The sequence below is a fragment of the Porites lutea genome, chromosome 13 (assembly GCF_958299795.1).
Source record: "Porites lutea chromosome 13, jaPorLute2.1, whole genome shotgun sequence".
NCBI lineage: Eukaryota > Metazoa > Cnidaria > Anthozoa > Scleractinia > Poritidae > Porites > Porites lutea.
In genome coordinates, this window is record NC_133213.1 from 7902593 (window position 1) to 7922325 (window position 19733).

The 19733-nt window shown below is 38.0% G+C and overlaps 1 protein-coding gene across 1 annotated transcript in view; it reads right to left on the reverse strand.

The window, feature by feature from the left end:
* Nucleotides 1–19733, reverse strand: part of LOC140923147 (uncharacterized) — a 97450-nt gene that overhangs the window by 32998 nt on the left and 44719 nt on the right. Inside the window, exons 18-26 of the mRNA XM_073373221.1 lie at nt 19085–19319; nt 13119–13275; nt 11989–12180; nt 10845–11020; nt 6956–7085; nt 6729–6824; nt 5314–5467; nt 1408–1648; nt 575–605 (exon numbers count right to left, since the gene is read on the reverse strand). Coding sequence (XP_073229322.1) covers nt 575–605; nt 1408–1648; nt 5314–5467; nt 6729–6824; nt 6956–7085; nt 10845–11020; nt 11989–12180; nt 13119–13275; nt 19085–19319 — 1412 coding nt within the window. The remainder of the gene's footprint in view (nt 1–574; nt 606–1407; nt 1649–5313; nt 5468–6728; nt 6825–6955; nt 7086–10844; nt 11021–11988; nt 12181–13118; nt 13276–19084; nt 19320–19733) is intronic.

A 19733-nucleotide genomic window follows, 5' to 3' on the forward strand; every position in this document is an offset into this window, starting at 1 on the left:
TGTTGTTAAAAGAGCAAATGATGATCTCTGATAAAAAAAAAAATCTTGTTCGAGTCAATACCAAGTCCAAACGAGATCGCAAAGCAAGCGGGTGTTTTGAGCACAAAATAGCCGGTTTAAAAAGGCAACATTCGCGAAATCGATCGTTTTTCCCACGACTTTTTCTCGGAAAATCCCACCAAATTTGACTTTTTTCCGCGCCGAAGTATCAGAGGCCCTGTGTTATGTAAGGGTTTACGTTATAAAAGTTCTTCATCTGGTCGCCTTTTTCTCTCTCCTGCTTTCCCCCTACTTTTTTTCCTTCACGAATGTCAATAATGGCCAATCTTGACCAATCGTATTTAAAAAAAGTGAAGGTCTGAATTACATTAGAAGCGTAAGAGATCGTACTAAATGTCCCGTCATCCAAGGATTTGACCGGACAAAGCCTTTTTTTGACCGGTCATTGTCTGTTGACCGGCCGTTATTTGAAGCCCTGCTGCATGAAGCGTCTTTTTGCATTTTGTGTCAGGCCTCACGTTTGTCAGAGTTGCTGCACAAAAATGCTTTAATTTGTTATTAACTCTGTACTCACCCTCACTATTCCAACTGGGCAGATGCAGGTACTGAAATTCCAAAGTAAATGATAAAGCCGATTAAAAACATATTTTTTGCTTGTCATGGGAACATTAACAAGGGAAAAATAAAACAACTGGAAGAAACTTTGAGATGGATTGAAAATAACGGAAATAGACTGAACGACAACAAACAAACGTACGAACAAACAAAGTAAAGAAAGTTTACTAGAAACGGGATACAGAGTTTACCGCACTAAACTTAATTGCCCATAAACTTTTTCGACTTTTCCTAAAATTTATTTGAGTGCACGACACTTTTTTGTACCAATCCTTATACGTCGTGATTCATCATCATTATCACAAAATGATGATGATGATGATCATTATTTTTTAATGGGAGCTACTTGTTACTTTTTAAATAAAATATTCGAGTTTTTGATAAAGTTACTAATAATCGGAGATAACTACACAAACGCTGGCAAAAGAAGTTTGACCCAGTTTCCTGTCCAGCCTAGTTATAGCCAATCAAAAACCTAATTGCGTCCCCCAAAAAGTCTCGACCTCAAGCTCAGAATGACCATTAAGGCAGCCACTTACGCAATAATTATATTACGTAATAAAAATATAATGTGGGAAGTTGCATCTATACACCAACTCACCTCCCATCTACGAGTAAAAATATCAAATCAATCGAAGAACGTTTTGTTTGATCTAAGTGTTTTAATGGCTAGGGAACTTTCCAAAGCTTATTTTTTATCACTCTTGATGATGATGATTTTGCATATAACGTACATTGTTATAAATTTTGAGATTGATATATGTTTTGCTCGTCTACTTGATCTTTGCCTACCTCGGGCGTCTCATTAAAGAAAATCCCAGGCGTTTTGTTAATGTCAATTCTTTTCCAACAAATGAAACTGAAACACCAAAATCAACGCGAGGAATACCAAAAAGGCCTTGGATTTGAGCAGGTTTTCTTCCTTGGCATTGACTGGATGGATAAGTTATTGAAATTCCTCCTTGAAGTGGTACGCTTGCAAATATCCGGACAGAGAGGTCCACAACGTTCACGAAGTCCACAGCATTTTCCACTAGAGACAACAGAATTTACTGTGTTAGCAAGGCGCAGGCTCTAATCCCGGGGGTAGATGATGCGGATTAATACTATCGTTTTTCATGAAAAATACTTATTTTCTTCTAAGCTTGCGAGAGGGTGGAATCCTCCAAATCCTGCAATCTGATTGGTTCCGAGAGCGGTTTTTTTTTCGATCTTGCCAGCTTCATTCACAAGTTTGTTTGTTGTTTGTGATTGAGCAAAAACCGTGATTTTGAAACCATTTTCCTTTCAAAACTTGCGCTATTATTAGCATTAGCTAGGGAAAAGTGAATTTTATTATTCAGACAAAAAATTTGAAGAGAGAATCAAGCAAGTCAGTCAGGAAAACCGCTAAAGTAGAGAAAAACCGGCGGCTCGTGATGTCGCTTCACTAGCTTTATAACTTACGCCGGAAGTACTGCAATTTTGCTTTTTCCACCCTTTTTTCGACATTTTTGCTCTGTTTGTAGTTTTGTTTTCCATTTTTTGCCGTCTGAATCTAGATGCCGCCGTTTTTCATTGAATTTTGCCTCGCTAGTTTTATGAATTATCTACCGAGATACAAAAACCTTTCTTTATTCTAAGGAGAGCTTAATTGTGATAATATAAATTTCAAGACAAAAATCATGTTGAGTAATGTTTTGTTTTGGCTTCGCGCGCTTTATTAACACGAACGCATCCTACTACAACACACATTGGTTGGAGGCTGAAGAAAAATTTTCCTGAAATTTTTAAATCTCAGTAGGAAACAAAATAATAATGTTATTCACCGGCCTAGGTCGGTCCTTATTAATACGGACCTCCCAGCCGGTGAATAACGTATATTTATTTTCCTGTTTTTGATTGCCTTAAATGTACGCTTTTTTAAAGGTTTCAAGGGGTGTGGGCGGGGGGGAAAGCTCATTATGGAGACCCATTGCCGATCAATGGCCGGTACAATATCAGGCCTACAAACAAATAGAGGGAAGATGATGCTTGACAACCAGAATGTACCCCCGGCATGCAAAAGGTATGGTAAAAACGTTTAAAGGGTCGACCATATTGTGGTAGGTTTTCTTGGACTTGCAAATAGTTCTGTTGCATATTTTGCTGACGTAATTCACTTAAATGTACGAGAGAACTAGAGGAAACAAAGCCTTGCGAGACTGAAAGAAACAAACTGCTCTGGAATTTTGAAATAAATAAGGACCATCACATTTTCCTATGATTTAGCTATTGCTCGTGTGGGAAAGAGATAGCCTTTCTTTTGAACGGCCTTGAGTGCCTGTTTAACACCAGGATATATAGCAGGGAGAGAGAGAATGGACCTTTCCTTAGGAGAACTGTAATATATAGATTTAGCCAGGGCTAAAAGCGAAGCTCCAATTTTAATAAATTTATAATTTAAAATCAAACAATAAACTTTTAATCCACAAATCATTTAACTTAACGGCACATTCATATGACTTTTGAGGGAAAGGCTAAGTTATTTTAGAGTGAAACATCTTACATCGAATTGATAACCTTATACGTACACCCAAAAAATAGCAAACATCTTCGATCACATTCAAGATCACAGTAGATTAGGCCTCGAAAACAAATTCTTGGAAAACAAATCACGCCAAATTTTTTCGCGTTCGACAGGTTTACTTTACAAATTCTTGCCAACAAATCTGGGGGTGTTTAAACCAACCTTTTATAATTTTTATCACCACATTTGAGGTGAAACAGTACTATTTATCATACAGAGCTCGGACAGAATGCGGTATTTCACAATTTTTCAAGACAAATTGCACTCAGTCAATATTCAGGACGAGCCAAACCGTTCAAAAATTTCAGAAAATGTCCAAAATCACCCATACGGCCAGCTGGTTCTCTTTTCTATAGAGCGAGCTGTCAGTGTGGTCGAGTGTTTGAATGAACTTTAACAGAGTTACGCTTCAACATAATAGCGAATTTATTATTATTTGTTTTGGTATTTAATGGTTTCAGTTATAACGATGTGTAATCTTATAAAGCGTTTGATACGCGCGACATTTTTGAGTACTCCTGCAAGCGATGGTCATGAACGATGAAAACAAACGGCACGGACAAGCAATTAAAATTGCAAGAGAGACTACTAACAATCAAAAAAAGAGATATAATTCCGCAAAACATTTACAGAGACAACAATTTTCATTCACGAAGACAAGTATTAAAGAGTCTCTAAAAATCCTGAGTCTTTAAGTGTAAAGCTTAAGTTTATGTTTTAGCCGGTTTCCCGGCGCGGTGTTTACTGTTTTCGAAGGTGAACTCCTCGAAGCAAGAAAATCGCTCAAAGTTTTCTTTCTACGGCCAAATTTATAACTAAATATTCTTCGGAACGTTTTCTTTCTATTTGTGGTGAGCAAATATATCTAAAGGCTTCTTAAAGTTCTGTAAGCTTATATCAAACCTGATACTACATTAGATCATTGACTCAAATCCTACAAACGTGCATAAACTTGCCGCATAAACTGTCAGCGTGAACTGTGCAAGACTTCATGAAATACAACATCAAATACAATAAATACTTAGGCTTACCATTCGAGATTCAGTTCCTGAAAGCTATCAAGGGAGGCCACAGTTGCTTGAGACTTTTAAATCCTCTTACGCATTAAGCAAGGTGAAAAACGAAAACGATGCCATCCGAAATCGAATTACCGAATTTTGACAAGCGACGCATTTCTCAACCAAAACCCAGTAAACAAACCAGCCATGAATAACAGAAGCAAAGCCTGAACAGAAGACTCTTGATAGCAGCTGTATTTCATTTTGTACAGCCAGAGGAAAAAGACAGTTAAAAACATCACAAGTTGACACAAAACTCTGTCAGCTTCAGCTGTCAAAGTAAACTACTTTCAAGATGCTGCATAATTTTTCCGCATGAACTCACCTGTCAAATTTTGAACCAATCAGAGTATAAAAATTGGACGTAGAGCGTGACCAACGCGTGACCATGGTAAGATAAGGTCTTCCCCGCCCGTACTTTAAAAAAAACTGGATTAATTTTGGCTTCCGAGGTCAGTTTGAAATCAAAATCGTAATAGTGCAGGGCCATAGTGAGATAAACACAACATATTTGATATGAATCCTTGAAAAAAATAAACTTGAGCCTGCGATCATTTGAAACTGGTAATTTGTCAGCGGATAACTTAAAAAATTCTCGACCTCGATGGGTCGACACTTGAGCCCGCGGTGCGGTTAGGTGATACTGGTCAGCGGATGCCCTGTTTTGATAGCTGTCAATTGATCACAACATTGATGTGCAGCCTGTGCAATTAGTTTTCTCTTGGGCTCCCAAACTAGCTAAAGGTGTGAGAGTAAACATTGGTTGTCCTGTGGTGCGGACGGACGGGCGGTCGGTGTACGGTCACGCGATTACCAAATTTTCTGGGATGGGTAGATTTACTTAGCAATGGGGCTCCGCCCACGCGCGCGCTTCGCGCGCGCGTGGAGCTCCGCTATAAACGGACAGCTCTCTGCGGACTTGGCTTTGTCCTCTTTGAAAGTTCCTCAAGCCTTGTTCACCAATAAATGAATTCCCCCTTTCCCAACCAACTTAAAACTACAATTAATAACGATAACCTCTCCTATTGTATCACTAGCAAAAGACCCTAGCTGTTCGCAGATACCAATCAGAAACAAGTTAAACGCTCTTACCGAACCTCTTGAATACATTTGTGTTCGATGATTTGGTTTTCTTGATGGTTGCTACTGGCATTTCGATAGAAATTGTAGGCGTTACTGTTATAACTAACTGTGCTCCAGTCTTGAGCTTGGGATTCGGCTTATTCCAATCCGTACTTAGTCCGATCTGTGGGGATCAATATTCCACATACCCATGAAAGATCACAATCACATATAACAATGTTATCACATGAAGGCTACGATCACAGGATAGTAGCGTGACAGAAAAATGTTGCTAGAACTTAAAGATAAATTATTTGAATTAATTTTCAGTGTTTTGTTACTATATCTCAAAACATAGTTTGACCTTTTAAGTCAATGATGAGTAATTACTTTAATTTATGATATACACAGGGAGAAATATTCACTTAAAAAACATGTTCTAAACTTTTGTACTCAAACGCGTTATAGCCTATCAAATCGGCGAGAGATGATTTTCCCGTGACAACAATCTTTCTTCCAATCCAAATTGTGAACGGTGCTTTTAATTTTATGCGCCGGAGAAAAAAAAAACAAATCAAAACAAACAAAAAAAACAGCAACAAAGAACAGAAACAAAAACAATAACAAATCGTCCAATCAAAGCACAAGTTTTCAACCCGACAGTGTTTGCATCGCTCCTCTCTGGTCATTAAAAATATATATAATCATATACATTAATATTATCAGTACAGTATTGTTTTTTTTTTGCTTTTTTAACAATAAAATTGTTACAGATAAGTAAGGAGGAGTCTTTTTTCCATTAAAAAACAATTAGAGATCTCGAAAAAGACAAGGAGACGATAATATATAAAAATAAACAAAACTAAAAAGGAGTACTGAGCGATACTTTTAAGCAAGTCTCAAACTTTAGCAGCCATTTTTTTTCCTTTTTTTATTCACGCGGAATACTCTAAATTCAGTTTTAAACTTACATTGAGAAAAAGTAGTGAAACCTTTTAGTAATAATTCTAAGCGAATTTTGGAGTTCCTCCTTATACAGACAGAATTACAGTACTTCGCTGCTCATCATCGGCGAGCTTTGCAGTTCTTCGTACCTCGCTACTGATGCAAGAATAGCTTTATAAAAGCAAGCTTTCTTTGTCTTTTTCTTTTTTTAACGAAATTGATTATCCGTAGGAAAATATAGATGTGATTCACTGCATTTAGTTTCAACTAATCAAAGATCGGAGGGTGATGGAAGCAAGTAATTCCACTTCACTTTGTTAGAAACCTTAGCTACAACTTAGGATAATCAGCTAGGCCAAATTTTTACGTTTAGTTAGTCTTTCAGTTACGTTTCTAAGTGAATATTTATTTAGTATCTTTGTGTTCATTTTAACTATTTCTTTTTCGGCATAGATTGGTGATCCTGACTTTTTCACTAAGCATTATATGATAATCCTGACCTTTCGGTGACTTATATGACAGCTCTTTGTACTCCAGCGGCATTCACCTCCCAGTACAATTCTTGCATTGGCTGATACCGAATGGTGTAGACTTCCCTAAAAGTAAAACGAATTAATTTAGGATGTCCTAAGGGTCCAGTTAAAAGAAGAAAAAAGAAAAAGAAAGAAATATCCTGGGTCCCTTAGTCAAAAGGCATCAATTACAGTCTGTCTCCGTATAAACTTACGGATACTTCAGCTGTTCCGTGAGCTGTTATTTCCAGGAATAAAACAGCAGGGACTGGTATCACTCCAAAACGAATGTATTTAGTTCTCCCAAGCTGCTTTTTAAACTTTCGTCCAAGTCTTCCGGTATGGCTGAAGAAGCAATAAATATGAGTAACAGCTTTGTGAACCAAACAGCTTCATATGTGCTGCCTTAGGGCAAATAACTGGAATGGAACATTCACTGGGGAGAAATTTTGATCCGTCAGAGAAATGTCTGACTAATTGAAAAGAACATTATTTATATGCTTCTGGAATAAGCTCGGTTAGATTTAGTGTCAGGAGTAAGTAAATGTCTCCCCACAGTCCAACAATTTCTTCCGTAAATATTCCGTCTTGGCTGAGAGGCGCCTCTAGGTTTTTTGGGGGAAGGGGACAGGGGAGTGTTGTCGTTTATTTAGAATCTAGCTTAATTAGCCTTGTAATCGTTGGGCGCCAAAGCCTTCTTGTCATGTCAGAGAATACAGGATTCCTTAATCGCGAAAATGTTTATAACTTCTCGTTTAAGTCTCTATATTTGTAGAGGTAATCACATGATTTCGAGTGCAATTTGGAATAAATAAGCACGAGTAAATTTTTCAAAGACCAACAATAGTGCACGAGCCCGTAGGGCGAGTGCACTTTGTGGTCTTTGAAAAATTCACAAGTGCTTATTTATTCCAAATTGCACGAGAAAAATCATGTGATTACTTATTAATAATATACACGAAAAACATAACTACAACAACAAATTTTGACAGCGTGCGCGTATTTAGTTCATTCAACTGATTAGCTGAAACAGACTACTACCTTTGTCAAGTTCAAACTTTTTCAAAACCAACGCTTTCAAAATCGTTTATCTAAGAACTTGGAAATGTGCAAGGATTTTTTTATATGGTCACCAGCCTGCTAAAGATAACTTGCTTTACAATAATCAGCAAATGAAGTGTTTTTAAATTCATCCTCGATTATCACAGCTCGGCTTTTACAAGAAGGGTTTCCAAGAAGTATACTGCCGTTTTGAAATCAGGAGAACGCTTCGAGCAGGCAAAGATGAAAGACACTTGCTAAGGTTTTTAACGACTGTACATCATTGTCTGTTCCTGAGACCCCATCATAGCTGGATTCGGATTCATGGAGAAATTTTTGAGATTTAAAACCCGAAAATGAAGGAGGCAATTTGTTTTCTTTCGACGCTGGTATCGATGGGTGAGTGGAGCGACAGTTGTTGTGATGTCGGAAACTGCCAGTATTAATATAATATTTGCTTTTTCTCAGCGCTGGAGTTTTCATCGTTTCATTTGGCCTACTGCAAGAGTCATCGTAGGTCTTCTTCGTCGGCTTCATCGTAGTCGTTAAGGAAATTTATACCTCTGTGGCCTGTGACATTGACGATATGTTCTGAACTTACAATCTTTACTTTCTTCAGCTTCCTGACTGTTGTTTTTCTTGCACAATGATTCGTAAACTTTTTTCTCAATTTCTTTGAGGCTAGTACCAGCTACGGCTACTGTCATTATGTGAGTTACGGTATTTTCGTTCATTGGTTTGGTTTGGACCAGATGTTTTAATTTTCGGTTTCGTTTGCTACTGAGGTAGAAAAAAAAATACAGACCATCGCATGGATGTTTTAATAGAGGTCTTCGCTCCACAAAAGACTCAAAGAGAGCAACAAATAACGTACGTGACTTGAAATCTCTGTTGTTATCATGGAATTATATCCTCGTTCATTTAAATGTCTGAAGAGTGTAGCTGTCATGGTTTGCGTGTGGTTGCAACCGTTTTTGTTCTTTATTTTTTACTTTAGCGTAGACTCTTATAAGTAGCTTGTTTTTTAGTTTCTCTGGCTCATTTTCCTCGATTTTGTTGACAGTATTTTTCTCTTAGCCACGCATTTTCAATACACTTAGCCAGAAAGGCGTACTTTTTACTGTGTTCGCGTTTTTAAAATATATTTTTTTTAACTTTTCTATTGTTGTTTTGCTTACAAAATTAAATCTCGTCGTCGTCTGCTGAAAACCATAGCCATAAATTTTTGTTGTTAAAACAGCTCTAATCTGATTAATTCTTGTTGGTTTCTTTTGTGTTTTCAGCCAATCAGAAAGCATTTGTAATTTGCACTCGTGTTTCAGAAGAGCTGCACTCCTTTCTCAGCCAATCAGAATTGAGTAATTTTTTCGTGTATATTATTATTACAATAACTGAGTGATTTGTCGCGCGCTGATTAGGTATTTTAATTCATCAATAAAAAGACAGATAACCGTTAAACATCTGCATCTAGAATATTACGTTAAAATGTTCCTCATATCAAAAAAGTTAAAAAAAAACAAACAGTTAATAAGACGACGAGGTTTTGCCTAACAATTAACGTCATTATCAAGTCAAGAAACAAGTGTCTGTTGCAAAATATATAATAGACAATGCTTAATTAAAAGCCAAAACAACAACAACAACAACAACAACAAAGGCAATTAGGTGTCGAGAATGTTAGCTCAAACAAAGAGTGTTAGGAATTGATTGAACCATAAGCTTAAATACAAAATTTGAAAGGTAAAATGGCACGTGCAAGATAACCGCTCTGTAAGTCAAGTTTACTCAGAATAAACACATTTAGGGCCTGTTTACATGGAGTGGGGGACCCCGGTCTAGTGGGGTCAGTTTCTTTTGTTTTCACGCTCTGGGGGACACAAAACAAAAGAAACTTACCCCACTAGACCGGGGTCCCCCACTCCATGTAAACAGGGTCTTAATTACAGTAGCGTTCTTTGACGTAATCAAAAGTGTTTTTTAGATCCTTTTTCCGATAGCGAAAAAAGCGCGAAATTTTGAATCTCTCGTTAAATCTTTTTCCCTCACGCATTTAAGGGCTCAAATTGCCTGTCATGAATAAAAAGGAGATTTTTGAGCCAAGTAATGCTTAAGGAAATATTTCACGACAGTTTGAAAATTTCGAAATATTGTAACGATTCGTATGGAAAACCATTCAAGGGTGACTGGTTGGCAAGAGTTGTTTTTCCCATACAAATCCTTCGAAATTTCGGCGGCCGTTGCAATCGCTACTTTTGAGGTTACCCAATTTTAATATGCGCTTTCAGCTCGTGCTAACAAAACTTGTCAAAAGGGAACTGTTTTCGTGTTTACAGAAAGTTGATCACGTGATCAGCTAATGCAAAAGCCTATTTCTGCTCGAATATGCTGTTAGGAATCCTGACTGCAATCTCTCTCGAACTTTGGAAAACAAGTGACTTCCTAATGTATACAAGGCAGTGTGGTAACTCAAACCTGTCATTTTTTTAGCGAATGAAACTCCTTCAGTAGCCAATGAACAAGCGAAGCAATAACTTTGCGCTAGTTTAGAAAAGGTTATAAATTAGCAATTTGCATTGTGTTTCGAGTTCGCTCGAAATAAGCAAGCAAGCAAGTAAGCAAGCAAGCAAGCATTGTGTTTTCTGGTGTTATCTCTTCATTCCTCCCTGCATTTTGACTTTTTCGAGAGCAAATTCTTAAAACCGTATTTATTCGATTAAAAGCAGAGGCGTTTATTAAATTTTCAGCGTTTCCAAAGCGGCTTTTATTCGAGGGCGGCGTTTACTTCGAAATCACTTTTCTTAAATCACTGACAACAGTTACGGCCTGATAACGTTTGTAAATATTATGTAGTTTGATGGGTTACATTATCCCTCTTATTTTGCTGTGATAGAATCCTAATTGTCTGGATGGTGAAGATTACGAAGTTGTACCGAGTTTTTTCTTACTATCCTCGAATAGACGCCGCATTCTTTCGATTAGGTGCGGCGTTTATTCGACGGCCGCGTCAAATCAAATAAATACGGTAACTAAATAAGAGTAAAACCTAAAGAAAACACATCAAACCTCAGTTTTTTGTTGATCTTGATTTCCAGAGCAGAATCCACATTCCCCTCTAACTTTAAGCCAATAGTGGCCTCTTTGAGTTTTCCCCCAAAGCTCTTTTCAATAGCCACAAAAGCGGTCAGCGTAAGGGATGCTGTCAGACGTGCTTCAACTGTCGCTAATGCACTGGACATAATCTGTTCGAAAGGAACCATTGAAGAGCTAAGTAAAATTAAGTTGTAATAAATCTGAGCTATTTTAGAGCCAGGTCCTCCTTCTAGCTATAAAATGCTTGATTAGTTGCGATAATATGGTGCTTTTATTTTCGAATTTCCCGCCATTATTGTAGAAACATCGAAGTTTAAAATGTTTTCTAAAAATAATAGATCGAAATTCTTTTAAAAAAACCTCTCATTTTTATGTAATTAATTGAAATTATAATTTTGATGTCAATCTCATGGCCTCATTTTCCCGTAAAAACCATTAGAATTGGGGAATAAAGTGAAATACGGTTAATGGGAATACACAAAACACAAAGCTGGCATCCTGGAGACTTCGAGCTGTGTAATGCCGACAAAAGCTTACTTTGGTGCAGTTTTTGGAGGCTGATGACCTATATTAGCGTAAAAGCACTATTAGGATCAACTAGAAAAGACGAGAAAGAAAAACAAACGCTCCACTTCGCACCTCCCCCTCCCCTTCTTCCTCCAAAGTTTTTTTTTCTTTCCTATGCCATTTCAGGTTGTTTTGTAGGTTAACAGAAAAATGGTTAACAGGAAATAGAAAATCCCCTTTATTACATTTGAGAGCCGAAGGGCGAACGTGGAGCTAAGCGGCTGGATAAGGAAGTCATCCGTGCACCCATGCAAGATTTTTTAGCTATCGGTCTGTCCATTCAACTATGTAAACCCGAATGCGAGATGTTAATCGTTTTAAGCGGCATTTAATACAAGGTCTGATTTTAGCCCTGGTTATGAAATCTATACATTATAAATAGCTCGGATTTCTTAACCTGAGACCCGGCCCAATTTTAGCAGTTCTCATACATTCTCTCTTTCGTGGTCGTGCTAAAATTGGACTGTTTTCGTTTCGCCTTGCCCGCCGGAATATTATTTAAACAGCGAAACGAAAATAGAGCCTGATATCAGGTTACGGATTTCTTTACCGCGTGCTTTATTTCACCAGTGTTGAAAACGTCCAACGACAGCTGGTATCTATCCGTTGAACGTCTTTTCCGCCTATGGAAATTTTGAAGTTTGTCTACTTCCACTACCGTGCTGATTGTTCCGTTTTCATTCAAACTAGCAGAAATAACCTCCACCAGGAAAAGGTTCCCGCTCGAGGTCACCTTTATAACCTGCGAGGATGAATAAAGATACATATTCCAATTAATATAGCTTCCTCAGTCATTTTTCAAGTTCTTTTATAGAATCGCACAGAATAGTAAGACGTAAATCATTCTGAAAAAGGAGCCTACATACGAAATATATAGGTATTAGTATATAAGTAATGTTAATAACTGTCCGAAGGAGCAAATATTGCCTAGAAGTTTCTAAAGCTCGAGAAACGCTAAAAAGTACTGGGTAACCGTTTCATTTGTGTAATTCTTACAAAGTCTGCCATTTTCAAAGGTTGTGTTTTTCACATTTTTATTACCAAGCTGTTGTAATTACTGTTAAAAACGGTCTTTTGGAAATTACGATATAAAAACAGAAAGAAGTTAGTGGTCTTGTTACATATTTCAGGGCGGAGACAACATGGTCCAACCTTTCCTGGACCCTTATCCATGGGCTTCAGAAAGCTTATCGTGGAAATGAGTGAAAAAAAAAAAAAAAATTGTGTTACTATAACAATGCGTCCGCGGACTCACGGCTTTCAAGGACGCCCAGGGAGGGAGGACAAACCATCAATTACGGTCCTCTCGGGATACACCACGGTACTTTCAATGCAAATTCCGCCAAGAATCCCTCGTTTCGATCGATTTTCATTTATGGCTTTAATTTAGGCCTGATAAGGTACCTGGACTTTCGAGAAATGAGTCCCTTACCAAGAGGATATATGTGTAAACAACAAAAGTTTCGAATAAGAGGCACAAAAGGGTTAAATCGTGTTCTAGGCGTTCAGATCCGTGGACGACGCAAAGAAGAGAACTTATTTTCGCCCAAGCCTGGAGCAAGCCTTAGACGTTCTGATCACTGAAGGGAACGTAAAAATTCTGTTTAAATTGGTAACCACCGGAAAAAATAAAAATAAACAATAAAAATCAAAAAATCACTGTAAGATGCAAAGGAATACCTTGGCAATAAAGCGATTGCTTGGTCTTCCTACTATTGAATCATTTACAGCAAACCTTTGAGCAGCAGCGTCTTTTGGTATTACTATCAGTCCTAAGTTGCTGTCTCCTCCATTACAATATGCCGACTTGGAAAGAACTCGCGTGCTTTCTCTTAATCTAGGTGTTCAAAGGAATATAAGACCAGAAGAAATGTAAGACATTGAAATTTATTTACCCTCGAAAGTGAATGATAAGCACAGAGTATACTCTCATAGCAGTTAGTACAAACCAAATTCTTATGCAAATAGGCTTCTATTTTTAAGGGCAAGAAATGAACTGACAAATATTCAAAAAATTGAATAACAACAAGGTTAAATAAAGCCAAATTGCATACTCTAGCCTCTGCAAAAAAATCTATCGGCAATTTACAAGCCTAGTCGGATAAGTTAAACCCGAGATTGCGAATCAGCTACTTCAGTTAGTGGTCCAAGCGGGATTTGACCTAGGAATGTTTGTCAGTCCAGCTTCCTGACCATTTGGCTGCCTCCAAAAAAGTAAATAAATAAATAAAGACAATTAATTTAAAAAAGGACAATGACCGTAAAGTTATCAAAAACAAGCACCCTAAAGACGGTTTGGTTGTAGACTCTAAGTCGATCATAGTATGCCGGATCTATCTGGTAGTATACATACACGTCCTCCCTTTAAACGCGTCGACGGTTAATTAAAAGCAGTTCTGCTGTGATAGAGTCGTCAGGATAACTTATTGTACATTGCCGGATACAGACCTTGAGATAAGGGGGCGGTCTCCAAAAAGAATTTTTCCCGGGCCCCTCCCCTGGATCCGCCATTATTGTTTAGGGGAAATAATAGCGGAGCTCCACGCGCGCGTGGGCGGAGCCCCATAGCTAAGGAAATCTACCCATCCCACAAAAATTTGGTAATCACGTGACCGACCGACCGACCGACCGTCCGTCCGCACCACAGGCATACCAATGTTTACTCTCACACTTTCTAGCTACTCTGGGAGCCCAGGAGAAAGCTGATTGCAGATCAATGTTGTCATCAATTGACAGTTGTCAAAACAGGGTATCCGCTGACCACTTTCACCTGACCGTATCGCGGGCTCAGGTGTCGACCCATTTAAATGATTGCAGGCTCACGTTTATTTTTGTTTTAAATTCACAACAAATATGTTGTGTTTATGTCAGTATCGCCCCGCACTATTACGATTTTGATTTCAAACTGACCTCAGACGCAAAAATTCAGCCAGTTTTTTAAAATACAGGCGGGGAAGACCTTTTCTTACCATGATCACGTGTTGGTCACGCTCCACGTCCAATTTTTATGCTCTGATTGGTTAAAATTTGACAGGTGTCTTCATGCGTAAAATTTATGCATTATTGTTTAGGGGAAATAATAGCGGAGCTCCACGCGCGCGTGGGCGGAGCCCCATAGCTAAGGAAATCTACCCATCCCACAAAAATTTGGTAATCACGTGACCGACCGACCGACCGACCGTCCGTCCGCACCACAGGCATACCAATGTTTACTCTCACACTTTCTAGCTACTCTGGGAGCCCAGGAGAAAGCTGATTGCAGATCAATGTTGTCATCAATTGACAGTTGTCAAAACAGGGTATCCGCTGACCACTTTCACCTGACCGTATCGCGGGCTCAGGTGTCGACCCATTTAAATGATTGCAGGCTCACGTTTATTTTTGTTTTAAATTCACAACAAATATGTTGTGTTTATGTCAGTATCGCCCCGCACTATTACGATTTTGATTTCAAACTGACCTCAGACGCAAAAATTCAGCCAGTTTTTTAAAATACAGGCGGGGAAGACCTTTTCTTACCATGATCACGTGTTGGTCACGCTCCACGTCCAATTTTTATGCTCTGATTGGTTAAAATTTGACAGGTGTCTTCATGCGTAAAATTTATGCAGCATCTTGAAAGTTGTTTACTTTGACAGTTGAAGCTGACAGAGTTTTGAGTCAACTTGTGATGTTTTTAACTATCTTTTTCCACTGGATGTACAAAATGAAATACAGCTGCTATCAAGAGTGTTCTCTTATTCATGGCTGGGTTATTTATTGGGTTTTTGGTTGAGAAATGCGTCGCTTGTCAAAGCCGATAATCCGATTTCGGATGGCATCGTTTTTGTTTTTCACCTTGCTGGATGCGTACGAGAATTATAAAGGCTCAAGCGATCCTTGCCTTATTTGATAGCTTTCAGGAACTGCATCTCGAAACATGGTAAGCCTAAGTAATTATTGTATTTAAATCTAATTTCATGAAGACCAGCGGCGCAGTTTATGAAGCTAGTTTATGCACGTTTGTATTAAGATTTGACTGAGACACTGATCTGACCTCGTATGAGGTTTGATATAAGCTTAAGCTTTCAGAACTTTAAAAAGCCTTTAGTCGATATTAATTCACCGTAAATAGAAAGAAAAAACTTTCCGAAGAATATTTAGTTATAATTTTGGCTGTAGAAAGAAAGCTTTGAACGATTTTCTTGTCGTGAGTTCATTTTTGAAAACAGCCAACACCGGGAAACCGGCGGCTTAAAACATAAACTTTTAGCTTACTAGTAAAGACTTGAGGATTCTTAGACACACTTAAATACCCATTTGTTTTCGTGAATGAAAATTGTTGTCTCTGTAAGTGTTCTATCGAATTATTTTTCTTTATTGATATTTGGTAGTCTCAAAAGTGTAACTTTCATCGCTTTGCCGTTTGTTTTCAGCCGTTCATAAACATCTCTTGCAGGAGTACTCAAAATGCCAAGCGTATCAAACGCTTTTTAAGATTACATATCGTTATAAAACCGTTAATAAAAAATAAACTCAATGAATTCTTTACCACGTTGAAGCGTAACTCTTTTGAAATTTCTTCGCAGATTTGGCGCTTGTCAAAAGTTAGAATCGGCTGGCCGTATAGGTGATTTTGGAAATTTTTTGAACGGTTTCGTTAATTAAAAGTCCACGCGTGCTTCGATGGTCCTGAATGTTGAATGAATGCAATTTGTCTTCCAATATTGTGAAATACTGCATTTTGTACGAGGTCTGTATGGTAAAAACAGCGCCTCATAGTACTCTTTCTCCTCAGATGTGGTGTACAAAAAAATTAAAAAGATTGGTTTGCACGGACCCAGATATATTGGCAAGAATTTGTAACTTGTCGAATGCAAAAAATTCGGTCGGATTTGTTTTCCACGCCTTATCTACTGTGATCAAGAGCCATCATTGCTCTTAAATGTGACCGAAGACTATTTTTTGGGTCTACATATAAGGCTATATCAACTCGATACAAAATTTGTTTCACTCCAAAATCACTTAGCTTTTCCCTCAAAAGTCACATGAATGTGCCCTTAAGTTAACTGATTTGTGGAATACAAAATTATTGTTTGATTTAAGTTATAAATTTATCAATGGGAGCTTCGCTTTTAGCTGTGGCTAAATATATATATTTATGGGTTGAATAAGGCCAGGTTCTAATTATTCGTCTCTAACAAGTACGACTTTTGAGTGAAAAGTGGTGCGCTGTCCTCAAAAAAAGAGCCTGCCCGCTAATGTGATCTTAATGAGAAAAATCTTGAAAATGATATTTTACCATAACACGGAGATTTCTGGTGCGCTGATTGGTAGAGCGCTGTGGTCGATAAGAATACCGATCGTGTGGAAATGACGTGATGATGGCGCAATTAATTCTTCTCTTTCTAGTACGCGTGATTTCCCGGGACTTCAACGAATATGGACGTAAAAACTCTCACTGTTATTGGAAAAAAAAATCAACAACAATTTTCCATGGTCTATGCTCTTATCGACCATAGACATGACGTCAAAATATTAAAACTTGGCAGTGAAACCACTCGCCTGCGCCTCGTGGTTTCACTTGAGTTTTGAACATTTTTACGTCATTTTTATGATCGATAAGAGTATAGACCATGGAAATTTGTTGTCGATTTGTTAACTTCAGCATTTTTGGCAAGTTTAGCCTTTAACGTAATTTTGATATTTTGAAAGTAACTTACACAAAACCACCCACCTTTTAATGGCGGAGCTCCACGCCCGCGCTTCGCGCGCGCGTGTGGGCGGAGCCCTATAGCTAAGAAAATCTATCCATCCTAGAAAATTTGGTAATCACGTGACTGTACACCGACCACCTCTGTCCGTCCGCACCACGAGGAAACCAACGTTTAATCACACACTTTCTAGCTATAGATAGTATTTCGGGAGCCCAGGTGCAACCTGATAATGCACATCCATGTTGTGATCAATAAACAGCTGTCAAAACAGGGTATCCGCTGACCAGTAACAACCTGGCCGTACCTCGGGCTCATGTATCGGCCCATCGAGGTCGAGTATTTTTTGAGGTTATCTGCTGACAAGCTACTAGTTTTCAAATGATCACTGGCTCAAGTTCATTTCTTTTTGAGATGACAGGAAACAAGTTGTGCTTATGAGCTGTACTTACAACATTTTGATTTCAAACTGACCTCGGACGCGCAAATTGAGCCAGTTTTTATAGGTATGGAAGGCAGTTACTTTTGACTCACCATGGTCACGCGTTGGTCACGCTCTACGTGTAATTTTTATGCTCTGAATGGTCAAAATTAGACAGGCAAGTTCATGCGGAACATTTATGCAGCATCTAGAAACTTGTTTACTGATAGCTGAAGCTGACAGAGTTTAGTGTCATCTTGTGATGTTTTTAACTGTCTTTTTTCACTGGATGCTTTCAAGATTCTTCTGTTTTTCAAGGCTGGTTTGTTTATTGGGTTATCGGTTGAGAAATGCGCTGCTTGTGAAAGTCATTGGAAATCCGATTTCGGATGGCACCGTGTTCACCTCGCTTGATGCGTAAGAGGGTTGAAAAGTCTCAAGCGATTCTGGCCTTACTTGATAGCTTTCTTGAGCTGCATCTCGACTGGTAAGCCTGAGTAGTTATTTTTTTGATGTTTTGTTGTTGTTTTGTTTAGTTTTTTTCTGGTTTCATGAAGTCGAGCGCAGTTTACGCGGCTAAGCACGTTTGTAAGATTTGAGACAACGGATCTGACCTAGTATCAGGTTTGACGAGCTCATTGAACTTTAAAAAGCCTTCAGACAATTTCTGACCGAAAATAGAAAGAAAGCGTTCCGATTAATATCTAGTTATAACTTTGGCCTTAAAAAGAAAGCTTTGAGCTATTTTCTTGCCTCGACTTCATCGCGAAAAATAGCAAACACTGGAAAGCCGGCTTATAACAAAAATCTGCGTTGTTTACATGCTGAAGCTTACATGATTCAGGATTTTTCAGGGGCACTTTAATCTCAATACTTGTCTTTATGAATGAAAATTGTTGTCCCTGCAATTGTTGCACGGAATCTTATTTCTTTTATTGATTGTAAGTAGTGTCCCTTGCAATTTTTTTAAAATCGCTTTGTAGGTTGTTTTCAGTCGAACATGAACATCGCTTGCAGGAGTACTCAAAATGCCGCCTATATCAAACGCTTTTAAAGACACTCAATAAATTCTTTATTATGTTATTCAAACAACGCCAACTTGCACTGCAAATTTGGCGCTTGTCTAAAGTAAGAACCGAATAAATGTATAGGTGATTTCGGAAATTTTACAAAATTTCCAATGAAAGCACATTATTGCCCTGCATACCACATAGAAGCAGATTATTTTGACTGAACAGTCTCGACATTATGGAATTCTTATCATGGAAACGTTTTATACTGATGTGGTCAATTCTGCAATCTGTTTTTCAAAGGAAGCGTGTGCTTCGATCGTCCTGATTATTGAATGAGCACAATTTGTCCTGCAAAATTGTGAAAAAGCGCATTCTGTCCGCGGTATGTAAGCTTACTATAAAAACACCGCCTCATAGCGCTGTTTACATCAGGATGTGATGTATAAAAAGTATAAATGGCTGTCTTACACTTATCTTAAGTACTTAAATTAAAAAGAAATAAAGCAAACTAATACATACCCTGTACTATTCCATTGTGAATTTTCGTGGCACCGCTGCAGTTTTGTCTCTAAATAAAGTGCGTCAGCACTGGTGTTATGAGCGGCAACAACAGTCTCAATAAATCCATCACTTGAATTTGATACCACGATATCGCCCGCCCTGGGTATCGTTTGGTTATTTTCAATCACCAAGTAGTAGGAGTATACAGAAACTCCACCAACGTCGTAGGTGTGTCCAAGACATTTGTATACTACTACAAGCAACCGAATTAAAAACGAAAAAGAAATTAAAGATCGGTTCACAAATCGGTTAAATTACTAACCAACAAAGCAAAGAAGTAGTTTATGAATGGAAAATAATAATAATAATAATAATAATAATAATAATAATAGGAAGAAGAAGAAGAAGAAAAAGAAGAAGAAGAAGAAGAAGAAGAAGAAGAAGAAGAAGAAGAAGAAGAAGAAGAAGAAGAAGAAGAAGAAGAAGAAGAAGAAGAAGAAGAAGAAGAAGAAGAAATACTTTATTTATACTCCGAAACATAGATCAGCTGAGTTAAAAAAAAAAACAAACAGAAAAACAGCTGGTATAAACCTATGTGCAGTAATAAAATTTTTCATGATTAAAAAAGTAGTAAGTAGTAAAAAACGGAAAAGGCTGATATATACAA